Here is a 27,424-nt window from a genome sequence, read left to right on the forward strand (position 1 = left end):
ATGATAATAATTATTACAACATAGTGTCATTACATTGACTGAGCAGTACAGTAAAGTTGTAGGCACAAGGCAAATAAATGCTGTAGAGCAATTGTGTCTTCCAAAAAAAAAGAAAGAAAGTAAGAAAAATACTATAAAGCTCACTGAACAGTAAATATAGAAACAAAGCCAGTAATTTGTGTGGCAACGCTTTGAGGACAGTTTAGTTTCAGGACTAATTTGTGCAGTTTTTTTCAACTAAGTTTTACTGGACATCCTGCAGTGCTTCTGAGGACTCCTGCAACTTCTTATTTTTTTGCATTTAAACTTTAGCAGCTTCCTTTTTTCCCCTTCATATCTGAAAAGTTGATGTTTATATGGTGTGATTCTTTTTCTGGTATACAAATATTTTTCTTTAACTTTTTAACTAATTTTATAGAGGAATACTGATGTTTGAAAATCAGATTTTTTTTTTGTACTAACTCAATAGTAAAGTTCAAGAAAAAAGACCTATACACAGTCCAAATCATTAGCTGCTACTGATTAATTACATTTACATAGTAACTTTGTTGTTTGTTTATTTATAGCATTTTTAGATTTAATTTACTTTCTAAAACCATTAAACACCACAGATGTAAAAGCCCTCAATGTCCACAAAGTTATTTAGCAATGTTGACACTCTGAATCTAACCTTAATTTCTCTTTTGTATATCCTCTAAATGTACAAATTAGACTGTAATCATGCTGTTAAGTACAGCAAAAATAAATTCTTCAGTTTAAATCTAAATAAACTGGGATGATTTCACAAACTGTCTGAGCAAAAAAACAACATTAATAAAAAAAAAAAACAGAATGTCATTATTGTTTTCACTGTCATCCTATTTGTGTTTAAATGTAAAAAAAAATGCCTATTGATTATATTCAAACACAATTTTGTTTAATCATTTTCTCATTTTGATTCAGTGTTTTGACAGTATTTTGCAAACCTTGTTTAACAGCTCTACGCTTAGACTGTATTCTGCTGCACATCTGAGTCCCTTTGGATAAAAGCTTCCGCCAAGCAAATAAATATAAATGTAGACATAAGACATGCTGATGCTGATGTGTGAGCTTCAGAAGTAATGGGCCTTTCATGTCGTCTCTCCTATGTTGTGTCTCTCTCTAACATTACAGAGACACTAATCTTGTTTTATCAATGACAATGACACAACTGCTTTTATAACACTGTCTTCCATTTACATAACACAAACACAAAGATAAATAGCAATAGGATTATCCTTATCTTTTATGAGGCCTGGATTTCAGGCTCCATAAATGCATAGGTGTGGTTGCCTGGGTAAACCAGGAAAATTCAAGTAAATTCTGCCACACTTATTTTTATTAATATTATTATTATTATTATTATTATTATTACTGTATATTATTATTAGTAGTAGTATTTGACATTTTTTCCTAAAATTACATATTTTAACCTCATCTTTAAGAAAGTATGAATATATATGAGTAAGAATGTACTGATTTACTATTTGGCTAATCAATGCACAGATCATGTGGTCTTAGGAACCAGTTAAACAATTGTGCTGGTTAAACAGTCAACATAAAGATGTTCCCTAACCATAATCAATCAAAAGTGTAAAATATTTTAAAAATAAACAGTGAAGTGAATTCAACAATTTGATTTCAAGTACTCATGGTTTTCAAAGTTTCTAAACTGAAAATCCGTAACATTCACATGAAGTCTAATGTAATGAATGCATATGTGGCTACTGGTGAAAGTAACAAAGGTCTCATTAATCTAATTTTATTTTTATGTGAGCAAATATGTGGGCTAAGGAATTTGATAATAATAATAATAATAATAATAATAATAATAATAATAATAATAATAATAACTAGATATAATTCCCCAAGAAATTGTGAAGTAAGGGTGGAGTGGAGCACTAATTGTTCTATGCAAAGAAAGACCTAATTTCTAATTCATATGGTTACAAAGATTTAAGTCTGTATGGGGTTGACAGTGGAGTATGAGATATTTTTACTAAAATGCTGATACTATGGTACTGAGCATTAAGGCATCAACTCCATTTTGGTCTCATCTGATAATATCTGATAATATCTGATAATAAGATGCTGTTCCAGAAGCCTTGTGCTTTGTTCAGATGCAGGTTTGTGAACCTCAGTCATGCTTCCATGTTCTTTTAGACAGAAGAGGTTTCTCCGGGGAACCCTTCCAAACTAACCATTCTTGTTCAGTCTTCTTCTAATTGTGCTCTTATGAACATTTAACATGCTTAGTGAGCCTGTAAGGCCTGAGATATAACTCTTTTTTTTTTCTCTGGGCATTGCAAGGTCTGACTTTGGGGTAAAAGTCTGGGACATCCACTCCTGGGGAGATTGGCAACTATCTTAAATGCTTTCCACTTGTGAATAACAATTTTAACTGTTGACTGATGAACTTCAAATTGCTTGGAAATGATTTTATAACCCTTTTCAGATTGATGTGCAGCAACAATTGCTTTTCTAAGACCCTTGTTGATGTCTTTTCCTCTTGGCATTGTGTTAACACACACACAAACGCTCTAGACCAGCAAGCTGCCAAAGCTTTTATAAAGGTTTTCGCACTCACTGACGATTAATTAATCGAAGGCTGATGATTACCAGCACCTGGCTACAACTTATCCTCTTACATTCTGGGGAAGCAGTAATGGGAACTTCATATTGCCGACATGCTTTTTTTTTTTTTTTTTTACAGTTTTCTTGGTGAAAAACAGTTATTTGTGGTTGTTTGCCTAAGGTTGCATTTGCTTAATTCTGAGACCTGTTACAATCATAGGATTTTTATAATTTTTTTACACAAAACACATAAAATTAACACAATTTTTCATTCACAATCCATGCTACAATAAAACAAACATGCAGTTCCCTTTCAAAAGCTACACTTGATGCGTGAAAACGCTATGGGAACAACTTTTTGTGTTGCCGGTTGTGAAGGAAGTTTTCCATCCACTTCTCAAGTGCGCATCTGCGTTTTTTGTGAATGGACAGGAGAGACCTACTGTACTCTCGCTTCCGCGGGTAAGTAATGATGTGATCGAGCAATCGCATATCATATCTGGCCGCAGAAGTGGGATTTTTCCCCAAGAGCTTAAAAAAAAAATTTAAAAAATTGAGACGACAAGTTTCTTTTGGGTGACTAAGGGGAGGAGCCTCAGCGACGCGCTCTCTCTCTCTCTCTCTTCCTTTCTTTTGGCGACCTTCATGACGAGTTAACTCTTTCATGGAATAAGCCTTATTCATCCTTATTCATCCCATTTCGTGCCATCAACTTTTATTTATTCGAATATCGTTGATGCAAAGGCGCTGGGTTATATGATGATGTCACAGATAGAGGAGACGCTTGCGGGATATCTCTCTCCTGGGACATCATTCTCCCTGTAAAAGAACACACTCCTCACCAAGCTGCGTAGACTGACATCTTCCCTAGCCGCGCTTCGCAATCCGCCTCAATGAAGTCGGACCTACGTACTGTCTTCCTTATGAAGAAGAAGTCCTGAGGCTCATTCGCCCAGGACCATGGGGGTGGCTCACCACTGGTATTTCGGGCAACACCGGTTTCCGGCGGTGTTGGTAATCTCGTTCCCATAGCGTTTTCACACAGCATCAAGTGTAGCTTTTAAAAAGTAATGTCTCGGGTTACTTTGCTGTAACCCTGTTCCTTGAAAAAGCTGAAATGAGTTGCTGCACTCCAATTCCGCACTGCTTGTGTTACTGGACGTCCTTTTAGGCAAAATTGATCTGAGGAATGTTTCCGGTTCACTCCTGTTTATAACCTGCAGATGCACTTCATCAGATGACGTCACCTAACCGAGGTTATATAAGCCAAAATTTTGTGTATCATGTTTGATACACACATACTTCACAACCGGCAACACAAAAAGTTGTTCCCATAGCGTTTTCACGCAACATCTCGTTGGCGATTTTTCAGGGAACAGGGTTACAGCAAAGTAACCCGAGACGATTTCCGCCATGTTTAATTTTTAACAAGAAAATAAATACAACTTGTTATGATAGAACTTGTGGCTGAGATGTATACAAAAGAGAAATGTGTTAGCTTGTAGTATTAATAGGATGATCATTGATTGTCAGTTAATTTCCTGTGTGTTTCAAGCTATTGATTATTAAAATGCCCAAATTAATTATTATATTTAATACATTTCTAAAACACACCTTGTTGGGTTTTTTCTGTGCACCTGGGAATCTGCTATGTAGCGCAAGAATGCGTAGGACCTTGTCAAACAAAGTCCAAGAACCTTGAATGCCTATTTTTTCAATTATTTTGCATGCTCACAACATGGTTGTGTAAAATGGTGCACAATCTTACGGTGACTCAATGTATAATTTTCCTGGAAAAAAGTTAATGTATGGGTGTGTGTGTACATTGGTTTTAGGAAGAATTATACAAGTAAACCACCAATGAAGAGCATGATATGCAAATTCGGGCACGAGAAGTTTGAGTACAGTATATTGGTAAATATTAGTTAACCTACAATTACAATGTACTAAATGTTTTCCCAGTCTGCCACATATATAGTGTTTAAAGTGATTCATGGGTGCATGGTTTAATTTGTGTGGATGGCTCTTACACTGGACGTCCAATGTGATGTTGGTGCTGTTCTTTCCTTCTGCGTTGGAACACTCCACCGTGTACACACCCGCATCACGCCTGGTCACATTCCAAATCTCCAGATCCCAGGCTTGTGGGAAGTGATAACGATGATCCCGATCTGTTTATACGCACACATATGCATAAAGTATGGCACAATAAAGTACATAATAATAATAATAATAATAATAATAATAATAATAATAATAATAATAAGGAGGAGAAGAAGAAGAATTAGTAGCAGTAGTTGTACTAGTAATAGTGGTGGTGGTGGTGCTGGTGTTCAAATATAACTAGTCCTTTAGTGTCTCCTGAATGTATTTTGGATCATCTTATTACAAAAAAAAAAATAATAATAAAATCATTATTTTTTCCCATTGCATTTTTCAGCCTTTTGCACTTAACTATAATTTTGATCCATCCATTTTTTTAGATTTTACATATCTAAAAATGTCATGTACATTTTTATTCTATCTAAGCTGTGGTTAAGTTTCTTTATAAGAGCAGTTCTGGCACATTCTGTATATACAGTAAAGTTCAGACATCTAAGTCTATTAGTTTACTTAATTCTTTTTTATTGGTATAAAAAGCAATACCTTGAGTTGCAAGAGATTTCTTCATTGTTCATTAATGTCAGTGAGTTTTATTGCTATTGACTAAAAGCAGCAGGGGTAGTTATGTGTTAAGTGTAACTGATTAAAAATTGGAAATAGGATAAATGCAATAAACTGTCTTTGCAATGAACGTGTGGTGCTTCTTGGGCAAAACATGTGAACAAGACATTTAGATAGATTTTTGCCTCCTACAAGTATTCTGCCAACAGTTGTGACAACAAAAGTGATCTTAATTAATTAGTACCATTACAATTCTGCTATACATGCACCAGGTGCACAGGAATAATCAAGGGCACTCGAATTTACAATATATCATAAACAGAGCTTGTAACACAAACCTGCATGTAAAGATGCGCAGAACATGATGAAAAACATTTTCACGTTAAGCCTGCACATGCCGTGTCTTATTCAGAGTGACAGCCATCTTCATTTAACATGCCCACATTAACACTCCAGGCAGGAGCACATCTGGCACAAAAGCTGCCAATGTTTCATTCAGTGCCCATATGGCACCTTGTGACACAACAAATGCAAGGCAGCTTGTACCGAGATGTTAAAATGCCTATTACCTCTAAGCACCTTCTCGTCCTGGAATATCCACTCACAGGCGATATCGTCTGGATTGCCTGAGACTTTAACAGGAAGCCTGGCGACGTTGTCTTCACTCACTGGGATCAGGCTCGGCTGGTCTTCAGCAAACTCAGGAGGAACTGGGACACATCACATGTGCTTATTCCAAATTAACAGTTTATTCTATTATTTTTAACAAAGCATTCATACATGATCAGTACGATGAGCAGAGTAACACACTAGATGACTGGTATTAAAAAATTGTGTATAAATAAACTGAACCTGCATTTACATTTTTTTTTGTTCCCCATCCTTGACTTATAAATAAATCCACATCATTTAGCACAAATTAAAACACAGCCTGTTAGTGAATGTTGTTAATCAAGCTCATGGTTCAATTCTTGAAATGTGAATATCCGAACTCACCTAACAAATGATTTATACATTAATTATTAAATATCTACTTATTTATAAATTAATGTATGCTGGATATTAAGGACTAATTTTTACTCACATAAATAAATATGAATTATGTGTTCATTATGTGACTAATTTGCTTCAATAATGAATAAGTCATAAATCAATTCATGAATTATCAAAAAAAAATACTACAATATATCTTATTATTAATTCAAGTTAATAGCATGTGAGGGGAAAATCTAACTACTGACTTGTGACTCCATGAACATAGTTCATCACTCACTCATTCTACTGATAGGTGATATAGACCAAAAATTATTCCTCTGTATTTTTACACTAAAAACACAGAGGTATACACAGTACTGTGCAAAAGACTTGAGCCAAACACTCGTTTCTTTAATATTTTGCTTCCAAAGAGAACCAGAGTTTCTTGTATTTTTAATGCCATCTTGAGCAATAGTTCTCCAGGCTTCCTGAAGGACTTTTTTGGCTCTCATTTTCAATCCAGTCCCTGTACCTGACCAGTTTCAGAGGAATATTTTTTCTTTGTTAAGCCACACAGTGACCTATGAATCATTTAAGCATAAAAACTTCAGACATCTAACTTCAGGCATCGAGCTGTGAGGAACAGGTGCAGATGCTGACAGATGATCAGGCCGTTGATTAGTATACAGGTGATGCTGAATGCTGAGCGGATGGAACTAACAAGGTAAATGAGGAAATGACGTACTGAGGTTATTAGATAAAAAATCAAATTTAAAATGTTATCTTTATGCACTTTGCAGTTTGTCGCAGAAAAAAAAAATTTTTCCATTTCTTTTATTTCATCTACATAATTTAATTATGTATTTAACTTCTCTTACTCGCACACTAATTTATTGTCTTTACCACTTTATCCTGTATACAGTGGGAGCCTGGAGCCTATCTCAGGAGACTTAAGGCACAAGGCGGGGTATACACTGGACATGATGGCAATCCATCACAGGATAAACATACATACACAGACTCACATGCTCATTTACACACAACGTGCACTTTGGGAATTCTAATTAGTCTAATCTGCATGTCTTTGGACTTTGGAAGGAAACTGGAGTATTTGGAGTATCTGGAGTCAACCCACACGGAGATCATGCAAACTCCATGCACACAGGGGCAGGAATTGAGCCTGGAGGTGAAAGGCGACAGTGCTAACCATGAAGGCACCCTCCTGCCTTTAATTAAATTGAATTAAATATGAAATGAGGGGTGGCTCAAGACTTTTGCATGATGCTGTATTTCTGGAAATTTTCTTATAGTATTTCCTACAGTAATTAATCTAAATTCCCATCCCTAATTCCCTCACTTAGGGATCTATTTTGCTTTACTCTTTTTCACTATGGGACTTATTTACTGATATTTTAACTACCTTAAACATAAATTCATTATCACTTACTCATTCACTCACTACTATATATATTTAAAAGCACTCTCACTCCATTATAAACTCACACTTACTTACTCATACTGTATAAGAATACAGTACATGCCATCCCCTGTACTTACAATAATTATCTCAATCACTTACTTACTTATAACTCACTCACTTACTCACTTGTACGTTCAAAAACACCATAAAGCATTCACTTCATCTTTCTCTAACACATTTCTCTCAAAAACACTCGCACTTATTCACTCACTCATTCCTTTATAAACTTACTCCCTTCTTCACATATACTGTGTGTGTGCGTGTGTGTGTCTTTGCTTCTCGTTTCATACAAGTTTGTGATAAACCGTGAAAGCTCAGTCTTGCAAAGCTTGTATCGTTTACAGCTCTTGGAACAGCTGGATTATTTTCTGCATCACTTCTAAATCCCTTTGGACAAAAGCATCTGCCGGAGAAATCCATGTAAATATAAATATACTGTATCACACAGTGATGTGTGAAGTTCAGATAAAAACCATGCTTTCATCTCTCTCTCTCTCTCTCTCTCTCTCTTTCTCTCTCATTACAGGGCTGTTAATACACACTAATGTCACTTTACCAAACGCAACTGAAGCAAAAATATTAAACTTTCTTATTAATGTAACAGAATTATTTAGATTTTGTGTTATATGTATTAAGCACATATGCCACACATCTACCTCCAGTAGGTTAGGATTGAATACTTTGCCAGGTCGCAACAGATTCCGCACAGTAACAGTTCAAGTTATTTTTTTCCATTTAATAAAATTTTTAAGGATAGAAGAACATTTGTTGGAAATGGCTTTGAACACAAATCCTTACTTCATGCAAACAATCTTAAAGTGTTAAAAAAAAAATTCCAGTGTAGTCTTGTGGATGACCTTAGAATTGTCTTTATCTAGTGTGAATTATTGTCAGATTGGCAAAGTCTTCCTTCACTATCTGCTACCGTTCTCCCCCACTCCCCATACCCAAATAATCAACCAATCCCTAGCACCAACAGCCAGTGCGTACACCCCCTTATATTATAATTATTTTAGAGCACTGTTTCTTGACTTACAGTAAACTGAAGAAACAGCCTTTATAGTCACAAATACATTGTGTGAATTTTATTTTCACACACCTCAGCTTGTTGGGAAGCTGATTTCAAAGTGCTGGGTTAGCCATAATAATGTACCCATACAGCAGATGGGGTTAAGGGTCTTGCCCAAGTTGATTGCCTAACAGCGGTAGCTTTGCTGTGCTAAACCAACCCATAACTACAAAGCTACAACAACCCAAGAAGTGTTATGTTCCTATAAAGATTGGGCAAGTGACATAATTAGCTACTGTATGTCACTTTGTTAATGCAGGAAAAGCTATAGATGCATGCCATATAGACACGAGGGCCGTTCAAGTCAAACCGGGACTTGTGAATGAAGACGTAAAGCATTGACATTTACAGAACACTTCACACATGGTACAGTGATGAGACTCGTAGCTGCGGTATATTACAGTATTTGAATGGTGCAAACATTGGAAGGCTGCACTTGTGAATGACGATCTTGGCCGAGGTGGCTCGGTCGGGGGCCCACTGCAGTCATTCCTTTGAACATTCAACTAGTGGACTGGCTGATCCTTGAAAATCGATGGATAATTTGTTGCCATCTTGCAGAAGAGACGCATCTATATATAGGAAGTGTACACACAAACATTCATCAACGCCTGCCCATTACAGGAACTTGTCTGGGAGTTATTGCCATATCCCTGACGGTCCTGACCTCACTGCACTCCTGCAAATCCATGTTTGGGCCATTAAAGCAATTCATGGGAGGCCAGTGTTTCAGACATGAAGCAAGTGCTCCAATCATTGCTCAGGCACACTGAGATAACTTTCTACTTTAATGGTACCCAAGCACTAGTGAACAGAGTTTGGGGGACGCTACTTTTTAAAGTAACTAATTACATTAAAAAATTACTGTCTTAAAAAAGTAATAGTTACATTACAGCGGTACTTTCTAACAAAAATAAATAAATAGAGTGTGCGAGACACTCTGGTCCATCTGCTGATTTAGCTGCTGAATACTGTATAGCAAAATCAAACAAAGTTATAAAAAATTACACAGAAGACAAGTCTAAGACATTTTCTCAAATTATCTGAAATAAATGTAAATCATCCATTGGTTATTAAGTGCATCATAGGAGTTGAAAACTGTCAAAGAGTTATTCTTTGGAATTAGATACTTTAATCTGAATCTCAACACATATTCAACCTTCGGCTGTCCAAGAACAAGAATTATGTTCAGTTTATATTATAGTCCTACAGTTTGATAGAGGAAGAGATAACTCTGTCATATCACACATGCGTTTAAGTTCAATTAAAATCTTTGACACATAAATTTAAGATTGCTGTCTGAAAGAATTATATCTTAGATAGAGCGGCACAAGGACTAGGCAGGTTGACAGCTGACGGGTTGTGAGTATGCCTGGGAAGACAGCGTATACCTGCGACTCTGACAGTAGTTCCAGGTGTAATTAAAAAGACAATTTAATCATTTTTCTAATACTGTACATTATTATTGCTACAGCTCTTTGTGTGTATTTTATGTTTCCCTGACCTTTGCTTTTAAAAGATACTTCTGCACTTGACTAATGATTACATCACTGAAAAAAGATATTTATTAGCCTATTAACTTAATAAAAAACTATGTTATGATAATTTTTGCTAGTATGTGAATTCCATAAAGTTCACTCAAGCTATTTTTGTGCACTAGTAAGTGCAGTCACTTTCGGGTGCCCTGTTTGTGCATAGCATTAATGTGAAGTGACTGTGGTCATTTACAATTTAGACACACACACACACACTCACACACACACACACACACACACACACTACAAAAAGAAAAAAAAAAAACAATCTGACACAAGTAGTAATTAAGGTTAAGCCTGAAACTCACATTGCAATCTCAATTTGAGGAATGAAAGTGACTCATAGGAAGCCATGGGCTATAATGGGCCAAAAACATCTTAACATGTTAGCACACACACGCACACACACACACATACTCCTTTGTGCTTTTAATTCCCTGTGTGCTTTGAAGACATGGTCGCAAACATCAGGCAAAACAACATCAAAGCAAAGCAAGCCCGTCTTTCTGGCCATAATCCACATGCGCACACACACACACACACACACACACACACTAAAATACAGTGTTTTTGTATTTGTATTATACATGATGTGCAGTGATGCCTGCCCAGACTGTTGCACCTCCTCCACCAAAGAAAACCCTGGGGACCATGTTGACCTCAGCATATCGCTCACCTCGCCTTCTCCAGCATGATGACCCAACATTTATCAGTGAACAGGATGGTGGACCATTGTCCATGTCACAAGGTCTTGTGCATACTGCAAACGTTCACGGCGGTGTCTTGGTGTCAGTGGAGTCACCTGCAACGGTCATCTGGCATTCAAGCCAAAGCGGTGAAGTCGGTTGTGAATGGCTTGTCTGGAAACCCAATAACCCTCACATCGTGTAAATGGGCCTGCAGCTGTGAGGCAGTTGCATAACGATGTCTGTCTGCATAGGTCCTTAGGTACTGGTCATCGTTACGGTCACTCGTGTGGCTCCACTCCTGGGTCTGTCATGAACTCTGCCAGTAGTTCAGTGTCTTGATGCAAGTCTGCTGATGACACTTTGAGACACACCAAGACACACCAAGTTCACGTGCAACATCTGACTGCCTGCCACCGACTGAAGGCGCGCCATGGCCAGGTGGCACTGCTCATCCGTTAAGTGATGTTGTGTGCTCATGGCTGTGTAAATGATGAACTTGGAATGACTTACTGAAAATGCCAGCTTTTTATACCCACAGAATATATTATGATAAAATATTTGCTTATTTAAATTGTTTTTTTTTTTATATAACTACCTAGTTATTATGTCTAGTACTCATACATAGTTCATACATATACTTATATACGTGCTTACATAGAAGCTTTGCGTTTGTGTGTTAATGGAGAGGCTTCAGACTTCAAACTGTGTATTTAGATTTTGGATATGTCAGGTAGAACAAAAGTTATCATTATTTTACCCTATTTTAAGGGTAAATTTTTACCACTACCAGAATATGTGAATGAAGTTGCAAAACTGTAAAACTCACAAATTTAGCATATTATTATTTTTCTTTTTGTCGAAATGTGTGTGACACATGACATTCCAATCAGAAGTGCGGTCCCATCCTTGTGCCATATTGTACAAGGGGAAAGCACCCACATATCGGGACAGATGAAGCTTAGTGGGTAAAGCTTTGAGCCACATCTGCCCCTAATGAGAGGATGCCTTTCCCTTGCACAATATGGTATGTAGGAAATTAGTTTCTACATAAAAGCTGCTTTAATATAAACCTCCTGTTTGGTAAGTAAATCATGATATATCAGTGTATCAGGCTAAGTACATACCACTATATCCACGAATTGACAATTTCATTACTTTCCATAAAGTTACTCATACTAGCAAATATTCAGAGTGTCAGATATTTATGTTGGGCATTCAGGTCAAACAAGGACTTTTAATTGTGCAGAATAACAGAACAGCTAAGCGTTTTACTAGTGCTTGGATACCATTAATGTAGAAAGTTTTCTCAGTCACTGCCAGTTTCACATTAAAAACACTGGCCTCACAAAAACGTCTCGGGTTACTTTACAGTAACACTATTCCCTGAAAAAGCGGGAACGAGATGCTGCATGAAAACGCTATGAGAACATCTTTTTGTGTTACCGGTTGTGAAGCATGTGTGTATCAAACACGCCAAATTTTGGCTATATATAACCTCGGTCAGGTGACGTCATCTGATGAAGTGTACCTGCAGGTTATAAACAGGAGTGAACTGGAAACATCCTCAGGTCAATTTTGTCTGAAAGAACGTCCAGTCACACAAGCAGTGTAGCATTGGACCGCAGCATCTCGTTTCCGCTTTTTTAGGGAACAGTGTTACAGCAAAGTAACCCAAGACGTTCCCTTTCAAAAGCTACACTTGATGCTGCATGAAAACGCAGGAACGAGAATACCATGGGAACGGGAATACCTAACGCCGCCGCACTGCAAGTCCCTGGACCCCCAAGGTTGTGTTGCGTGTGCGCACAATAGCCAAGGAGGTCTCAGACTGACTCGAGGACCCATGAGACCGGAATAGCATGAACATCCAAACTATAAAATCTGACATATGTGTGCAGAGAGGACCAACCTGCCACATCACACACTTGCTGCAAGGGGACACCCCTTTGCCAGTGCAATAAATGATGCAATCCCCCTGGCTGAATGAGCCCTGATTCCAAGAGGCCTCGTAGCGCTAGGGCAATAGGATCTCTCACCCAATGTGACAGCGTTTGGCATAAAAAGGCTGCTCTGACTTATGCCACTGGCTAGTGCGGTGGACGTAAATCTGAAGAGCGCGTACTGGACACAGTAAGTGAGGCCTTTCCTGCACCGGAGCTGTAAAAGGCGGAGGACAGAAGGTTTTGAGGATAACTGGGTGCATGGTCGAGAATGGAACATTTGGAAGATAGTTCGGGTGAGGAGGAGTCAGAGAGTAGCAAAGGAGACATTGTGCTGTTTCTTGCACGGCAAAGAGGTCCACCTCTGCTACTTAAATCTCTTCTAGATTTGACTAATTACTTTGGGGTGGGGTTTCCATTCCCCATGTGTCATACTTTAGCTTGAGTCTCTGTGGCGTTGAGTCTCAATCAATAAAGAATCAAAATGAGTTAGGACGGCATGCCGATGTCGAAGCGCTAGCTTCTGAGACTGAGCCAGAATCAGCCAGTCGTTTATGTTATTCAAAATACGAATACCCTGGAGTCGTAAAGGAGGCAGGACTGCATCCATGCATTTTGTACATGTGCGGATGACAGAGCTAGGCCAAATGGAAGGACCCGATTCGAATCGATGGCAAACCTCACGAACTTCCTGTGTTGTGGCAATATTTCTATATGAAAATATGCGTCCTCCAGGTCGATTGTCACAAACCAATCCTTTGGTTGGATTTGAGAAACAATCATTTTGACAGTCAAACTTTTGAACCTGTACTTTCTGAGATAGCGTTTCAGCCCGCGAAGATCTAAAATTGGACGCAGCCCCCCGTCTTTCTTAAAACCGAGAAAAACTGACTGTAGCAGCCTGACTCTCTGTCTGGCAAGGGAACATGTTCTATGGCCCCTTTTCCCAGCAAAGTCTGCAATTCCAGAGTCAGCAAATGCATCCTTTCTGATTTCACGGAAGTGGAGACCACACCGTTGAAACGCAGAGGGTGAAATGCAAACTGAATCCTGTAGTTCCTCTTTGTACAGTCCTTAGTACCCAAGGAGATATACCTGGCAGTAGCTTCTATGCTAATAGCTTTGCCTCCCAAAACCTAGTGGCGACGAAATTAACACCGTTGCCGAACAGGCCTGAAGGCGAGATAGGGGCATCAAAGAGGAACGCACGATCCTTATCCTTAATGCCTGTAAGGTTTAGCCACAGATGTCTCTCCATGGACACTATTGCAGCCTGGCTCGATAAGCTACAAACGCCCTATCATCAATAGCCTCACCAGTGCTCAAGTCTTTCAGCAGGTCAGCCTGGCAACCTGCAAAATGCCATGGTGTGTAGTGGAGCACCAGCCTGATCCAGAGCCTGAAAGCTTTTTAACACCAGGAAAGATGTCAGTCTACACGGCTTGGTGGGGAGTGTGGGCTTTTTCAGGGAGGATGATGTCCCAGGAGAGAGATAGCCCGCAAGCGTCCCTTCTATCTGGGGTATCATCATACAAACCCAGTACCTTTGCATCAATGATATTCAAATAAATCGAAGTTGATGGCACGAAAAACATGGAATGAATAAGGCTTATTCCATGGAAGAGTTAACTCGTCATGGACGTCGCCAAAGAAAGGGAGAGAGAGCGTCGTTGAGGCTCCGCCCCCCCGGCCACCCGACAGAAACCTGTCATCTGATTTTGAGTGCTTGAGGGAATCCCGTTTCTGCGGCCAGACGATATGCAATCGCATGCATTACTTACCTGAAGTAAGGAAGTCTCTCCTGCCCATTCACAAGAAGCGCCGAGGCGCGCTTGAGAAGTGGACGGAATCCGATGAGAGTGTAAGAGAAAGGGGAATTCTGTCTTAAGCGTGTCTGCCAGATCTGCACGTGAACCACAGGAATGCTCCGCGGCTCGCGGTTTTTCTTTAAAGAATGTGAGCCGCACACGAAGCACTCGAAACAAAAGGTGTGAAGATCGCACTCTAAAAGAGATCTAATATACGGAGGCATGCATCTCCTAACAAACTCCGCCATATCGGTGAGTTAACACTTTTAAACTCACCTGCACACACACGCAAACACAATGCAGTCCTGAAGACAAAAAGATCTGAGGATGTTTCCGGTTCACTTCTATTTATAACCTGCAGTTGCACTTCATCAGATGACGTCACCTGACCAAGGTTATATATGCCAAAATTTGGCGTGTTTGATACACACATGCTTCACAACCGGTAACACAAAAAGATGTTCCTATAGCATTTTCACGCAGCATCGAGTGTATGTAGCTTTTGAAATGGAACTCGTTGGAATAAGGTCAGGACTGTTTGAGGGATGTGGCAATAATATAAATTCTACAGACAGATGGATCTCTTTCACAGGTTGACCTTGATTGCTCATCAATTTTCAAGAATCAGACATTTCACCCACTGAATGTTTACAGGAATGACTGCAGTGGCCTCAGAGCCATCTCAGCCAGCATCGTCACTCACGGACAGACAGCCTTTTTAAAAAGCATTTGCGCTATTCAAATGTTTTACTGCAGCTAAGACTCTCATCAGCATACCGTGCTTGAAGTCTTCTGGTTAATGTCAGTCAATTTTTTTGCCTTCATTTACTAGAAATTTCATCACAAGTCCCGGTTTGACTTGAACACTTTTTTGTGTGTCTGATACTTTAAGATTTAAAGTATGCTATTTTTTTTTTTTGGTCCGCCCATCAACCCACCCCCACACACACACTTACAGAGGACGTTGAGTGTGTAGAAGGTGTTGACCCGCTCTGAGAGTGCAGCGCTGAAGGCCTGACAGGTGATCCTGCTGCCGTGTAGATGAGAAGAGAGAGGGAGCGCCAGAACGCTGGTGACTGACACACCGCCATACGACGAATTCTTAGCGGTAGTCCCCTCTTCTAAAAGACTTTAGAGGGGAGTGAAGTAATGCAGTGGGAAGGTGGTAAAGGAGAAGTAGGAGGAGGAGGAGGAAGAGAAGGGATAGAGGGAGAGAGAGAGAGTGAGGAACAGAACAGGAAAAGAATAGGCAAAGAATAAAATGCATTTATGGTGAAAATAAATAAATAAAGGGCAGAAAAGGCACGGGTTGAGTTACAAAAAATAGTTTGAAATTTTTAATTGCTACAGAGCATCATTAAATTGACTAGAAACCAAGAGCAATCCACTTTAGGGGAGTAACCAAGTACTGAATTGATTAGACAGTAAAGCAACCATGAGCACAGTGTTAACACTGAACATGATGCTACTACCACCATGCTTCACAGTGGGGATTGCGTTTTACACACTGTGTTTCACACAGCTTTGCTATGATGGCTTATGACTGCTATCGCTCTCATAGTTTTACGGCCAAAATTGCAATAAACTGTTTTCATGGCAGGTCTCCACCAGTGAACAATTGGTATCGCTAACAAAGCATGTTTAATAAAATTAATTACAACTGGACTTTTGACCATAACAGCACAGGGTCATCAAAGCAATTTATTTATTTATGCTTTCTGGTATCACCATGAGTGAAAGTAGGCCAGTGTTTTTAGTCATTGTCATTGTGAAGTATTGTGCATAGAATGATGAGGAAAATTTTAAATCTAGTTTTAAGATGAGTGTAAACCTTAAAAAAAATATATGAAAAACTTGAAAGGGCTAGGAGGCTTTTATTCCACACTGTAAATCTGTATTGCATTACTTCTCTCAAACTAGTTTCACAGGGTTATTTAAATAATCTTTGCTGCATGACCTTTTTTACCTGGTGCTACCCAGACTCCAGCTGATGTTAGCTGTTGGTTTGCTGCTTCCAGCTAGACACTCCATCTTGATCGTTTCTCCTGCATGCAACTTCTTCTTTTTCACCACAATCTTCAAACTTACTGCGGGGACTTTAACAGCAATCCAACACACAACACCAGAACACTTCAGCACACATCTGTCACTGAGTGCAAAAGACAGCTCTAAAAAATTCCAAAACAGCGCTGAAAATTCTACTCGGATCTACAGTACGTCCCAAAGGACCTTATCTGCTAGAGTGAATGATGACAGTGACACTCATGCTAATAATGAGCATCACAGAGCTACAGATCTTTTGAGAAATCAAACAGCAAACAGGTTGCTAAAACAGGAAACCGGTTTGATAAAAAGTAGGGAAGGTTAAAGTAACCTATCCGGTGATCTCTGGAGGTTAGCTGTGTTGGCAAACACTATTGTTTTCTGAGACTTACAATGACTCAGTGACAGAGTTTGTTTGTTTGTGTCATTTGATAAATCAGACGGCATAATTATTCTTATGGTGCAGTTAATTTCAATGAATTAATCAACAATTTTTGTGCTTTGTTTTAAGTTTGTAAATTTGTTAAAATTTTAAGAATGAACCTTAAAAGGCTATAAGGATAATTTAGATTTAAAATGAATTCAAAGTATGCGATGATGGACTCACACTGGACCTCGAGTGTAGTTTCAGCTGATCGTACTTTCTTGGCCTCGTTGGTGGCCTCGCAGCGATACGTGGCTAAATTATCACTGGGTTGGAGAGTGAGAAGGAACTCTCGTGACACACCACGCTCAGACTGGATGTGTTTCGATGTCGTCTGCACAACTTTATTATTCTAATATTACACACACACACACACACACACACACACACACACACACAAGGATATTATTATTATTATTATTATTATTATTATTATTATTATTATTATTATAGGAGTAGTAAATAAGTTGATCTTTGATAACTTTTACATGATAAGTGACAAGTCAATCATTGTTTTCAAATATAAAAAAAAAAAAGAGTCCAAAGTGCTAGTGGTGACTTTTAAATATAGTATATTGTACTATGTACTAAATAAACAGACCTTCAACCAGGTCAAGCGGCCTGTAGGGTTTCCTCCACTAGAAAAACACACCAGCCGAATAATCATCCCTGAACGGAGGAAGGTTCCTTTTTTAGGGGCATCTAACCAAACCTTCTGAGGAGGATCTGAAAGACAGAGAGGAAGTGAGAAAGAGAGAGAGAGAGAGAGAGAGAGAGAGAGCATACAATTATTCTAATTAATCCATCTTTGGTTAAGTGACAATAGAAAGTGTAAATGGTGGCATAGAGAAGCGTGCTTCACACTTACAGTACACAGTAAGCGTTTTGGTTTGGATTTTGGAAAATCTTGTGCCTTTATTAAACGCTTCACATGTAAGCAACAGTCTGTCTTCCTCCCTGGACACGGTGTGAGTCAGGTTAGAGAATGTCATCATCCCACCATTCTCTCCCTTCAGAACACAGAAATCACTTCAACATGATTTACATTGACAATAGAATTAATGACAGTGATAATGACAGACATGGTAACATGAACATCTTTGTACAGTATATATGCCCAAAAGTATGTGGACACCTCAACATTAAACCCGTATGAGTTTCTTGCCAAAACCTTTGCCATAAATTTGGTGAGCACACAATCATTTAAAAAGTCAAATTATGATGTGCATTACAATTTCTCTCTTTTAGTACAGTATAAGAAGCCTAAACCTTGGGTATCGTCCCATTCACAAAGTGGAATCCATTAAGACATGGTGAGTCAAAAATAGTAGGGAGAAAAATGGGATGGGATAGAATGGGATGTTCAGCAAACACATGTAGGTGTCATGGGCGGGTGTCCCAAACTTTTAGCGTCATAGTCTATGTATCTGTCTGTTTATCTATCTATTGTGATTTTATATGTATGCATTCCCAATACTAATTTATAGTAACAGCTTATACATACATTTTAACGAATGCATTCTGTAAGTGCTTACAGTGATTTTTCCTTCCTCTGAGAAATTTATTTATTTATTTATTTAATCTTTTTTTGATCTTGACTTTTTTAATCATTAATTAATTGAGGGAAACAAAGTCCTGACCTAACCCTAAGGGACTTTGTTTTGTTGATGTTCCACAATGTTAATATAAATGTTAACTGATATATAACCCATATTATGATAACCCATGTACATGTCTGCCTGTCTTTCAGTAACTTATTAATACAAAGTAATAAACTTTTGTAAGGTGTTTTTAAGGTTGTGTATAATATAACTTGTTTCCGCTTAGTTATACTTCTTTTATCGTCAGCCAAATACACTCCCGGTTTATTTTACAGTAGATTATTAAAATCAGCACATGACTGTTCATAACATCACTTTTACTCAACATTCTGATTTTAGAGCATATTTTACATGCCCTCACCTTGGACAATGTTTTATCCCATATCACTGTTTTTTATTAGAACCACGGTTTCAGGACATATGAGGTAAACTGGTTTAAACCTATCTGCGAGAAGAATAAACATACAGTACATTGATCTGTCTATATACCTTTGCAGAATCAGTTTTCAACAGGTATGTACCATTTGTTTTCTCTAGTAATTCAAGCTGTGTTGTGCATGAGTTTGTGTTTCATAAGGATTTGAGCATTTTGTAGATGCATTAAGGTAGTTTTTGTGCATTCCGCATTCTCTGTGTATACAGTTGTGTTTAAAATAATAGCAGTGTGTTGAAAAAAGTGAGTAAAGCTCCATATTCATATAATAACTTTTCATTACATCACACAAATGCATTGGACACCCTGCACATTCTATTCTGAATCACAACATGAAGAAAAATGTGCTTAATGGATTATTAGTTTACAGAAAGTGAAGAAAAACAAATATTAGTCTGTTCAAAAAAAACAATAGCAGTGTCATCATTCATCTTTACAAAGTGATAAATTTACAGTTTAAACAAAAATGCTTGAGTTTTAATCTTTCTTGTGCATCTCTGAACTAATATTTAGTTGTATAACCATGGTTTCTGAGATGCTTCACATCTGTGCTGCATGGAGTCAACCAACTTCTGGCACCTTTGAACAGGTATTCCAGCCCAAGAAACAGCATTTTTTGTCTCGTAAACAGCATTTTTAATGTCAAGCCACAAGTTTTCTATTGGATTAGGATCTGGGGATTGGGCTGGCCACTCTATAACGTTAATTTTGTTGGTCTGGAACCAAGATGCTGCTTGATTACTGGTGTGTTTGGGGTCGTTGTCTTGTTGAAACACCCATTTCAATGGCATTTTCTCTTCGGCATAAGGCAACATTTAAGTATTTTGATGTACTCAAATTGATCCATGATCCCTGAAATGTGATAAATAGGCCTAACACCATAGTACGATAAGCATCCCCATATCATGATGCTTGTGCCTTCATGTTTTACTGTCTTCACGGTGTACTGTCGCTTGAATTCAGTGTTTGGGGGTCGTCTGACAAACTGTCTCAGGCCCCTAGACCCAAAAAGAGTCTTGCTTTCATCAGTCCGCAGAATATTGCGGCATTTCTTTTTAGGCCAGTCAATGTGTTCTTTGGAAAACTGTAACCCCTTCAGCACATGTCTTTTTTTCAACAATGGGACTTTTGCGGGGACTTCTTGCTTATAGCTTTCTGATTTTGGTCTCCATTTTAACGCATTTGATGTAATTCTAGCAGAGCAGCCTATTACTCTCTGCACTTCTTTGTATGTTTTCCCATCTCTAATAAATTTTTGAATCAATGTACGCTGTTCTTCTGAACAATGTCTGAAACGAACCATTTTATTTTTAAAGAGAAATGCACAGGACAACCTTTTTTGCATTTATCCTTGATGTTTTTTTTTAATCCTTAAATTAGTTTGACTACTTCACAGAATACTTTACCTCTCCAATTGAACTCCACACTGCTATTATTTTGAACATGCCCCATTTCAATTCATGTTTCAATTACACAGAATCAGGGGCATGCAAGTCATGACTGTTTGGTCTGTTGTTTTCTATTATTACACCTACAAGGAAATTATTTACCATAAAGAAATATAAATTCTCCCAAAAACAATTATTGATCTGTTTACTTATGTTGGACTGCTATTATTTTAAACACTACTGTACGTGGTAAACTATTGTGTTGATTGGCTCTGTTGAGTGATGTGAATAGCCATGCCCACTTTGAGGGCATTAGCACTATATTCGTCCAAAAAAGCACTGGCTGCTGTGACGTAATCTGGCACAAAACTGCTTATAAGGTCTCATCTACTCAACATTTAGATTTAATTTATGTTTTATTTAATTTTTGTTTAATTCTGTGTTTAATTCATATGTGCCATATGGAAGAGGAATCTAGGTGGGTATTATAATTGACGTGAGAGTGCAGAGTGCTTCCCATCCCTCCCCTCAGAGAGAGCTCGGTCAATCAGCTCTCTCTTGGCCCCTGGCTGTGGGAGGCTACAGCATCACCCTGGAATCGAAGTAGGGAATCATTTCCAGATGATAGGGCAAGCATTTTACCCAATCTATAGTTGATTTCTTGATTTTTAATTTTCAATTTATTGTAGGTGACAGTTATTTACTACAGCAACACGACTGACCTACTCTTTCATTTAATTCTCATTTTAAAGTTCACTTTCATTCTAGCAGGAGGACAATCTAATCAGTAAAATAGCTAAATACTGAGCTAAATGTTTCATAAGCTAAAACTCAATCTTTTGTTTTAATGTGGCTTAAAATATTATTCATCCTGTCTATTTTAAATACAATTTCATATTGAATATTGTTTTTCTCCATGAGAAGACTACTTGAAAAAGTCCTCCATTTTTCAATGCTATAACTTTTGGCTACAATGAGACTGAACACTAATTACTAACTAATCTGTCTACTGTGTGGTGCATTTTCTATCACTCTAAGTACTCTGGCTTTATAAAAGATTGCTTAATATCATGGCTATTTATGTGCACGGCAGCAATACAGTCGGTCTGCGACTAAAGGAAATTATAGGTGAAGGTGACTGATCCAATGTCTAGACAATAATTTCTTGACTCATAAGTTCAAACATGATGATGCATTTGTCTATGTACTTGTTTTTCAATATGGACTTTACAGTGGCAAAGTTTAAAAAGAATAATTACAGAGTTTCAATAAAAGAAAAATATATATTTTACGGATAAAAGACCAAAAGGGTCTCTTACAGTATTTAATTTTTTTCCTGAAGCATATATATATATATATATATATATAGGACGAGTATGTAGCTCTAAATGAAGCTAGTCCTCCTGGATACAGCTACATACACCAGCCTCGGTTAACTGGTAGAGGAGGAGGCGTCGCAGTTATTCACAATGATAATTTGACTATTGTACAAAAACACGGACACAAATTTAATTCATTTGAAATTCTTTATAGTAACATAAGTGTATTTAACTATATTAAGTCAGCTCAGTCGATCCCGCTAATTGTCATTTACAGACCTCCAGGGCTGTACTCGGAATTTCTTAGTGAATTTGCAGATTTCCTCTCAAACCTAGTCATTTCTGTAGACAAAGTGTTAATTGCTGGAGATTTTAATATTCATTTTGAAAACCCAGAAGACCCTCTGAGAACTGCATTTATGTCTATACTGGACTCGGTAGGAGTAAATCAGTGTGTAGTAGGACCCACTCATAAAGCAGGTCACACTTTAGATTTAATAATATTATTTGGATTAAGTATAAGAAATTTATTCACAATACCACTATCTGAAGTTATCTCAGATCACTATCTTGTCTCATTGCAAGTGTGTCACAATAATAATGTACACACAGCGCCGCGCTACCGTATGAAACGTACATTCACATCAACTACCAAACAGAGCTTTATCAGTAATCTCCCAGAGTTCCCAACTTCGATTAGATCACCGTCTGACCCCACAGAACTCGATCAGGCGACTGAATATTTAGAGTCGACATTTCGCTATACCCTAGATAATGTAGCTCCAGTCAAAAGAAAAATTATTAGAGATAAAAAACTTGCTCCCTGGTATAACGATCACACGCGCACTTTAAAACAGACCGCTCGGAAATTAGAACGTAAATGGCGTCAAACTAAATTACTAGTATTTCAAATAGCATGGAAGGAGAGCATCCTGAACTATAGAAAAGCTCTTAGTGTAGCTAGATCAACATATCTCTCCACTCTTATAGAAGAAAATAAAAATAATCCTAGATTCTTATTTAATGCTGTAGCCAAATTAACCAGAAATAAGACCACTGCAGAAATCTCCACAACAACATCATGCAATAGTGAGGACTTCATGAACTTTTTTAATAATAAAATTGTAAATATTAGGCATAAAATTGAGGTTTTGAAACCGAACAATGTAATTGATGCAGATGTTAATCTAGCCATGTCAGACCAGAACCTAGAATACTTTACTCCCCTTGAAGAGAATGAACTAATTTCACTCATCTCTTCTTCAAATTCATCAACCTGTATATTAGATCCTGTACCGACACATTTTCTTAAACAGATAGTACCAGCAATAATAGAACCCCTGTTGAGAATAATTAATTCTTCACTCAGCATTGGATATGTTCCAAAATCTTTTAAATTAGCAGTTATCAAACCAATAATTAAGAAACCTGACCTCGACCCCTGTCAGCTGTCCAGTTACAGACCAATATCAAACCTCCCCTTTATCTCTAAGATCCTGGAAAAGATAGTAGCGGAGCAGCTATGCTCATATATACATAGGAATGGCATACATGAACTGTATCAGTCAGGATTTAGGCCCCATCACAGTACAGAGACGGCGCTCGTTAAAGTAGTAAATGACATTCTATTGGCCTCTGATCAGGGTTGTGTAACTATGCTTGTATTACTTGACCTCAGTGCAGCTTTTGACACTGTTGATCACGCTATTCTTCTTCACAGATTAGAAAATGTAGTGGGAATTAAGGGTACAGCCCTCTCCTGGCTCAGATCCTATCTGACCCATCGTTATCAGTATGTAGACTTAAATGGTGATTATTCTGCATGTTCTCTAGTGGAGTTTGGCGTTCCGCAGGGTTCAGTTTTAGGTCCACTGCTTTTTTCCCTTTACATGCTTCCTCTGGGCAACATAATCCGTAAGCATGGTATTAGTTTTCATTGTTATGCTGATGATACACAGTTATATGTCTCAGCAAAACCTGATGAGAAAAAACAGCTTACTAAAATTGAGCAATGTGTGCAGGACATAAGAAATTGGATGCTAACTAACTTCCTTCTGCTAAATCCGGATAAGACAGAAGTTCTAGTCATAGGACCGCATACAGCTAGGAGTAAAATTTTAGATCATACCGTAACTTTAGATGGCCTTTCTGTTCCATCAAATGCAACAGTGAAAGACCTTGGTGTGATTATTGATTCCAGCCTTTCATTTGAAGCACATGTAGATAATATTACCAGGATAGCATTCTTTCACCTCAGAAATATTGCCAGAATAAGAAATTTATTGTCGCTAAACGACGCAGAAAAACTAGTTCATGCTTTTATCACCTCTAGGTTGGACTATTGTAATGCCTTACTGTCTGGTTGTTCAGCTAGATGCATAAATAAGCTTCAGCTAGTCCAAAATGCAGCAGCGAGAGTCCTCACCAGAACCAGAAGATATGAGCACATCACCCCTATCTTATCTTCACTCCATTGGCTCCCTGTGAAATTTCGCATTGATTTTAAAATACTACTCTTGACATATAAAGCATTAAATGGTCTCGCGCCGCAGTACCTGAGCGAACTGCTAGTGTCTTACGATCCGCCACGGCTACTTCGATCAAAGGATGCAGGCTGCTTGTCAGTACCGCGTATTATGAAAAATACAGCTGGGGGCAGAGCTTTTTCTTACAAAGCCCCAAAGTTATGGAATAGTCTTCCAAATAGTGTTCGGGACTCAGACACAGTCTCAGTGTTTAAGTCCAGGCTAAAAACCTATTTATTTAGCCGAGCATTTTTATAAATAGATTTGCCATAGGTAAAGGAGCAGATCTGGGGGACTCATGGACATAGAGTATTATGGTAAACTGGTATGTTTGGATGCTGTCTTCCTCACTCACCATACCTAACTGCCATCTCTCCTCTTCTTCTCTTTCCCCCCCTCTTTCTTTTTCCTCTCTCCTCCTGTCCCCCCCTTTCACTCTTTCTCTCTCTCTCTGTCGAGCTACACATGTCATTCCTGAGCTGCCAGTGATCCAGACTCCCTCTGCCCTCCGGACCTGTCTGACCCATCCTGGTGCCCCGCTTCTGGCTGAAGATCTCGTCACATGGATGCCCCGTGTGTCTCTCTGGGATGCGTCTGGTGTCTGGGAATGATTCTCTCTACCTAGAAAATGGTTCTGGCCTTGACTGGTGTTGGCAACTGTTTCTCTGGGGACTTGACAGTTCGATAGTTCATGACTGGAACTTCTTACAAGTCTACCTGGGTCTTCAATAACTACCTGGACTCCATATTAACATCAATTAACATCAGCTATTATAGCTGAACTGCCTCCCACCCTACACACTGTATAAATGCAGATCATTTACTGCTTTTGTTTCACCCAAATGAGGATGGGTTCCCTGTTGAGTCTGGTTCCTCTCAAGGTTTCTTCCTCTTACCATCTCAGGGAGTTTTTCCTTGCCACTGTCGCCCTCGGCTTGCTCACCAGGGACAAACTGACCATTTTGATTCATACAAATTCACATTTCATACAAACCTAAATAATTCTTTTGACTATGTAAAGCTGCTTTGCGGCAATGAAAATTGCTAAAAGCGCTATACAAATAAAATTGAATTGAATTGAATTGAATATATACACACTGTATATATACAGTATGTGTGTGTCATTTTTTCCCATTTTAATGTCAAACTCATTTGCAAGCAGTCTGATTTGCGCATGTGAAGAGGTGGCATCGGCCTAACCTTTGCAACCTCACTGTGCACGCTTAATTACTGTCAAGTGAAGAAAAAAACACGTCACAAAAAGCGCAGGTGGAGACAAAAATACAAGTACCGAAACAACACAGTGCGAAAAAAGGTCATTCTTATTCTCTTGTAATATATATCAAAGTGTAATAAAATAGCACTGGGTGCATGCAAATGAAAAATGTAATCAAATGGAAAATTTATCAAAATGAACAAGAGGTCCTGTGAGGAGCGAGGCAGCCTGTGCTGGCTTTTATTCACTTACATTTCATTAAACTCAAAACTCCCCAAAAGTACTGGGAAAAAAAATAAGAAAGATTTTTTTTTTTTTAACTAAACAGGATCTCAAAGGAAATTAAGTAGCGGCACAAAGCGTCCAAACTAGAGGATGAGTCATTCGAACTCCGCTATGGACAAGGCGGCAGGATCCGTTTTGTAGCATAATAGCAGAATTTGAGTTTTAATCAAATACTCTCGCAAGTGGTTGAGTGTCAGAGCGAAAACCCCAAAAGGTTTTTATTTGACAGCATTTCATACCACCCAAGACTTCAAGACTGAACTCATCATGTGCTCAAAGCTCTAAACCTCTTAAAGTCTTACTTTAGAAGGAACACAATGATTCATAATGTGTCTAAATTAGTCAGAGCTGCATTAAGACACAAAGCCTGTAAAGGATGGTTTTCTCTAAAAAAATTAGATCTGAAACTCCAATGCGAAATAGATGAAAGTTCTCCTAAAATGATGCTTGCTTTTACTTTATACATATTTAGAATCAGTTAAACACATGCAATTTGCAGCAGGAGTCTATAATATTACCAATATAGGATAATGCTTTATGAATAGTCATAGTCAGAAATCCTAGTACCTGCAATTATTAAATAAATTACTGCAAATGCGGTTTATCATTATTCGGTGACTTATATCACTTGATCCAACACAGTCTACAATGTTGCCTTTTATTATATTTTCTTATACCTGTATCATGCACCAACAGGTAATTGTGCAGATAAGGTAATAAAGTTAATATGCACATTACTGTATAAGGCTAAATGTTTACAGGTGACCCTTTATGAGCCTTTCCCAAATAGCTTCCACAAACATGGCTGCATAGAATTGTATTAGATGTCTTCTATATGTCTTTATATATGTAGAGCCAATATTTACCCAGTATAGCATGTGAGGACAGGTTAGTCACCTGTATCTACTGCCATTATAATAACCACAGCTTTCAAATCTCTTGTGAAATTGCATCTCTTCATAACATAACCACTACATCCAAAATATTTGGTGATCTTCTGATTACACAATCCCCTTGCAATATCGTCTAAACTATCAAAATACCCCATCTCGTCCATTCTGTGTTTCACTTAATGCCCTCCAGAGTGATACTGAGCACATGATTGCAAACAACTTATTCAGGCAATACTAGATTTTGTCTGGATTTCAGAGCATTAGGAAGTTCAGGCACTGAAGTTACAGTCAATGACCAAAATCTGTGGTGGCTTTTACTAAATCTGTAAAAGGATACCATACTGTATGTAATGAGAATATGCAATTCTGATGTCCACATGGCCACATGGGCTGCTAATCCTGGTCATCAAATCATAATTAGTGCATAACATGTAGACTATTTTAGGCATGCACAGTACGTAGTCTGTTTAACCGTATTGCAATTTTACAATTCTATTTTGAGAAAATTATACTGCCCTTTGTATACAAGTCTGTGGTTACATCTG

The 27,424-nt window shown here is 38.1% G+C and overlaps 1 protein-coding gene across 1 annotated transcript in view; it reads right to left on the bottom strand.

Annotated features, from left to right (window-relative positions):
* nphs1 (NPHS1 adhesion molecule, nephrin) overlaps positions 1–27,424 on the bottom strand; it is a 143,949-nt gene that overhangs the window by 32,474 nt on the left and 84,051 nt on the right. The window contains exons 10-16 of the mRNA XM_053507759.1: positions 18,088–18,229; positions 17,821–17,945; positions 17,403–17,571; positions 16,719–16,848; positions 15,709–15,881; positions 5,826–5,966; positions 4,623–4,763 (exon numbers count right to left, since the gene is read on the bottom strand). Of these exons, the coding sequence (XP_053363734.1) occupies positions 4,623–4,763; positions 5,826–5,966; positions 15,709–15,881; positions 16,719–16,848; positions 17,403–17,571; positions 17,821–17,945; positions 18,088–18,229 (1,021 nt within the window). The remainder of the gene's footprint in view (positions 1–4,622; positions 4,764–5,825; positions 5,967–15,708; positions 15,882–16,718; positions 16,849–17,402; positions 17,572–17,820; positions 17,946–18,087; positions 18,230–27,424) is intronic.

Source organism: Clarias gariepinus, chromosome 11 (assembly GCF_024256425.1).
Source record: "Clarias gariepinus isolate MV-2021 ecotype Netherlands chromosome 11, CGAR_prim_01v2, whole genome shotgun sequence".
NCBI classification, from domain to species: Eukaryota; Metazoa; Chordata; class Actinopteri; order Siluriformes; family Clariidae; genus Clarias; species Clarias gariepinus.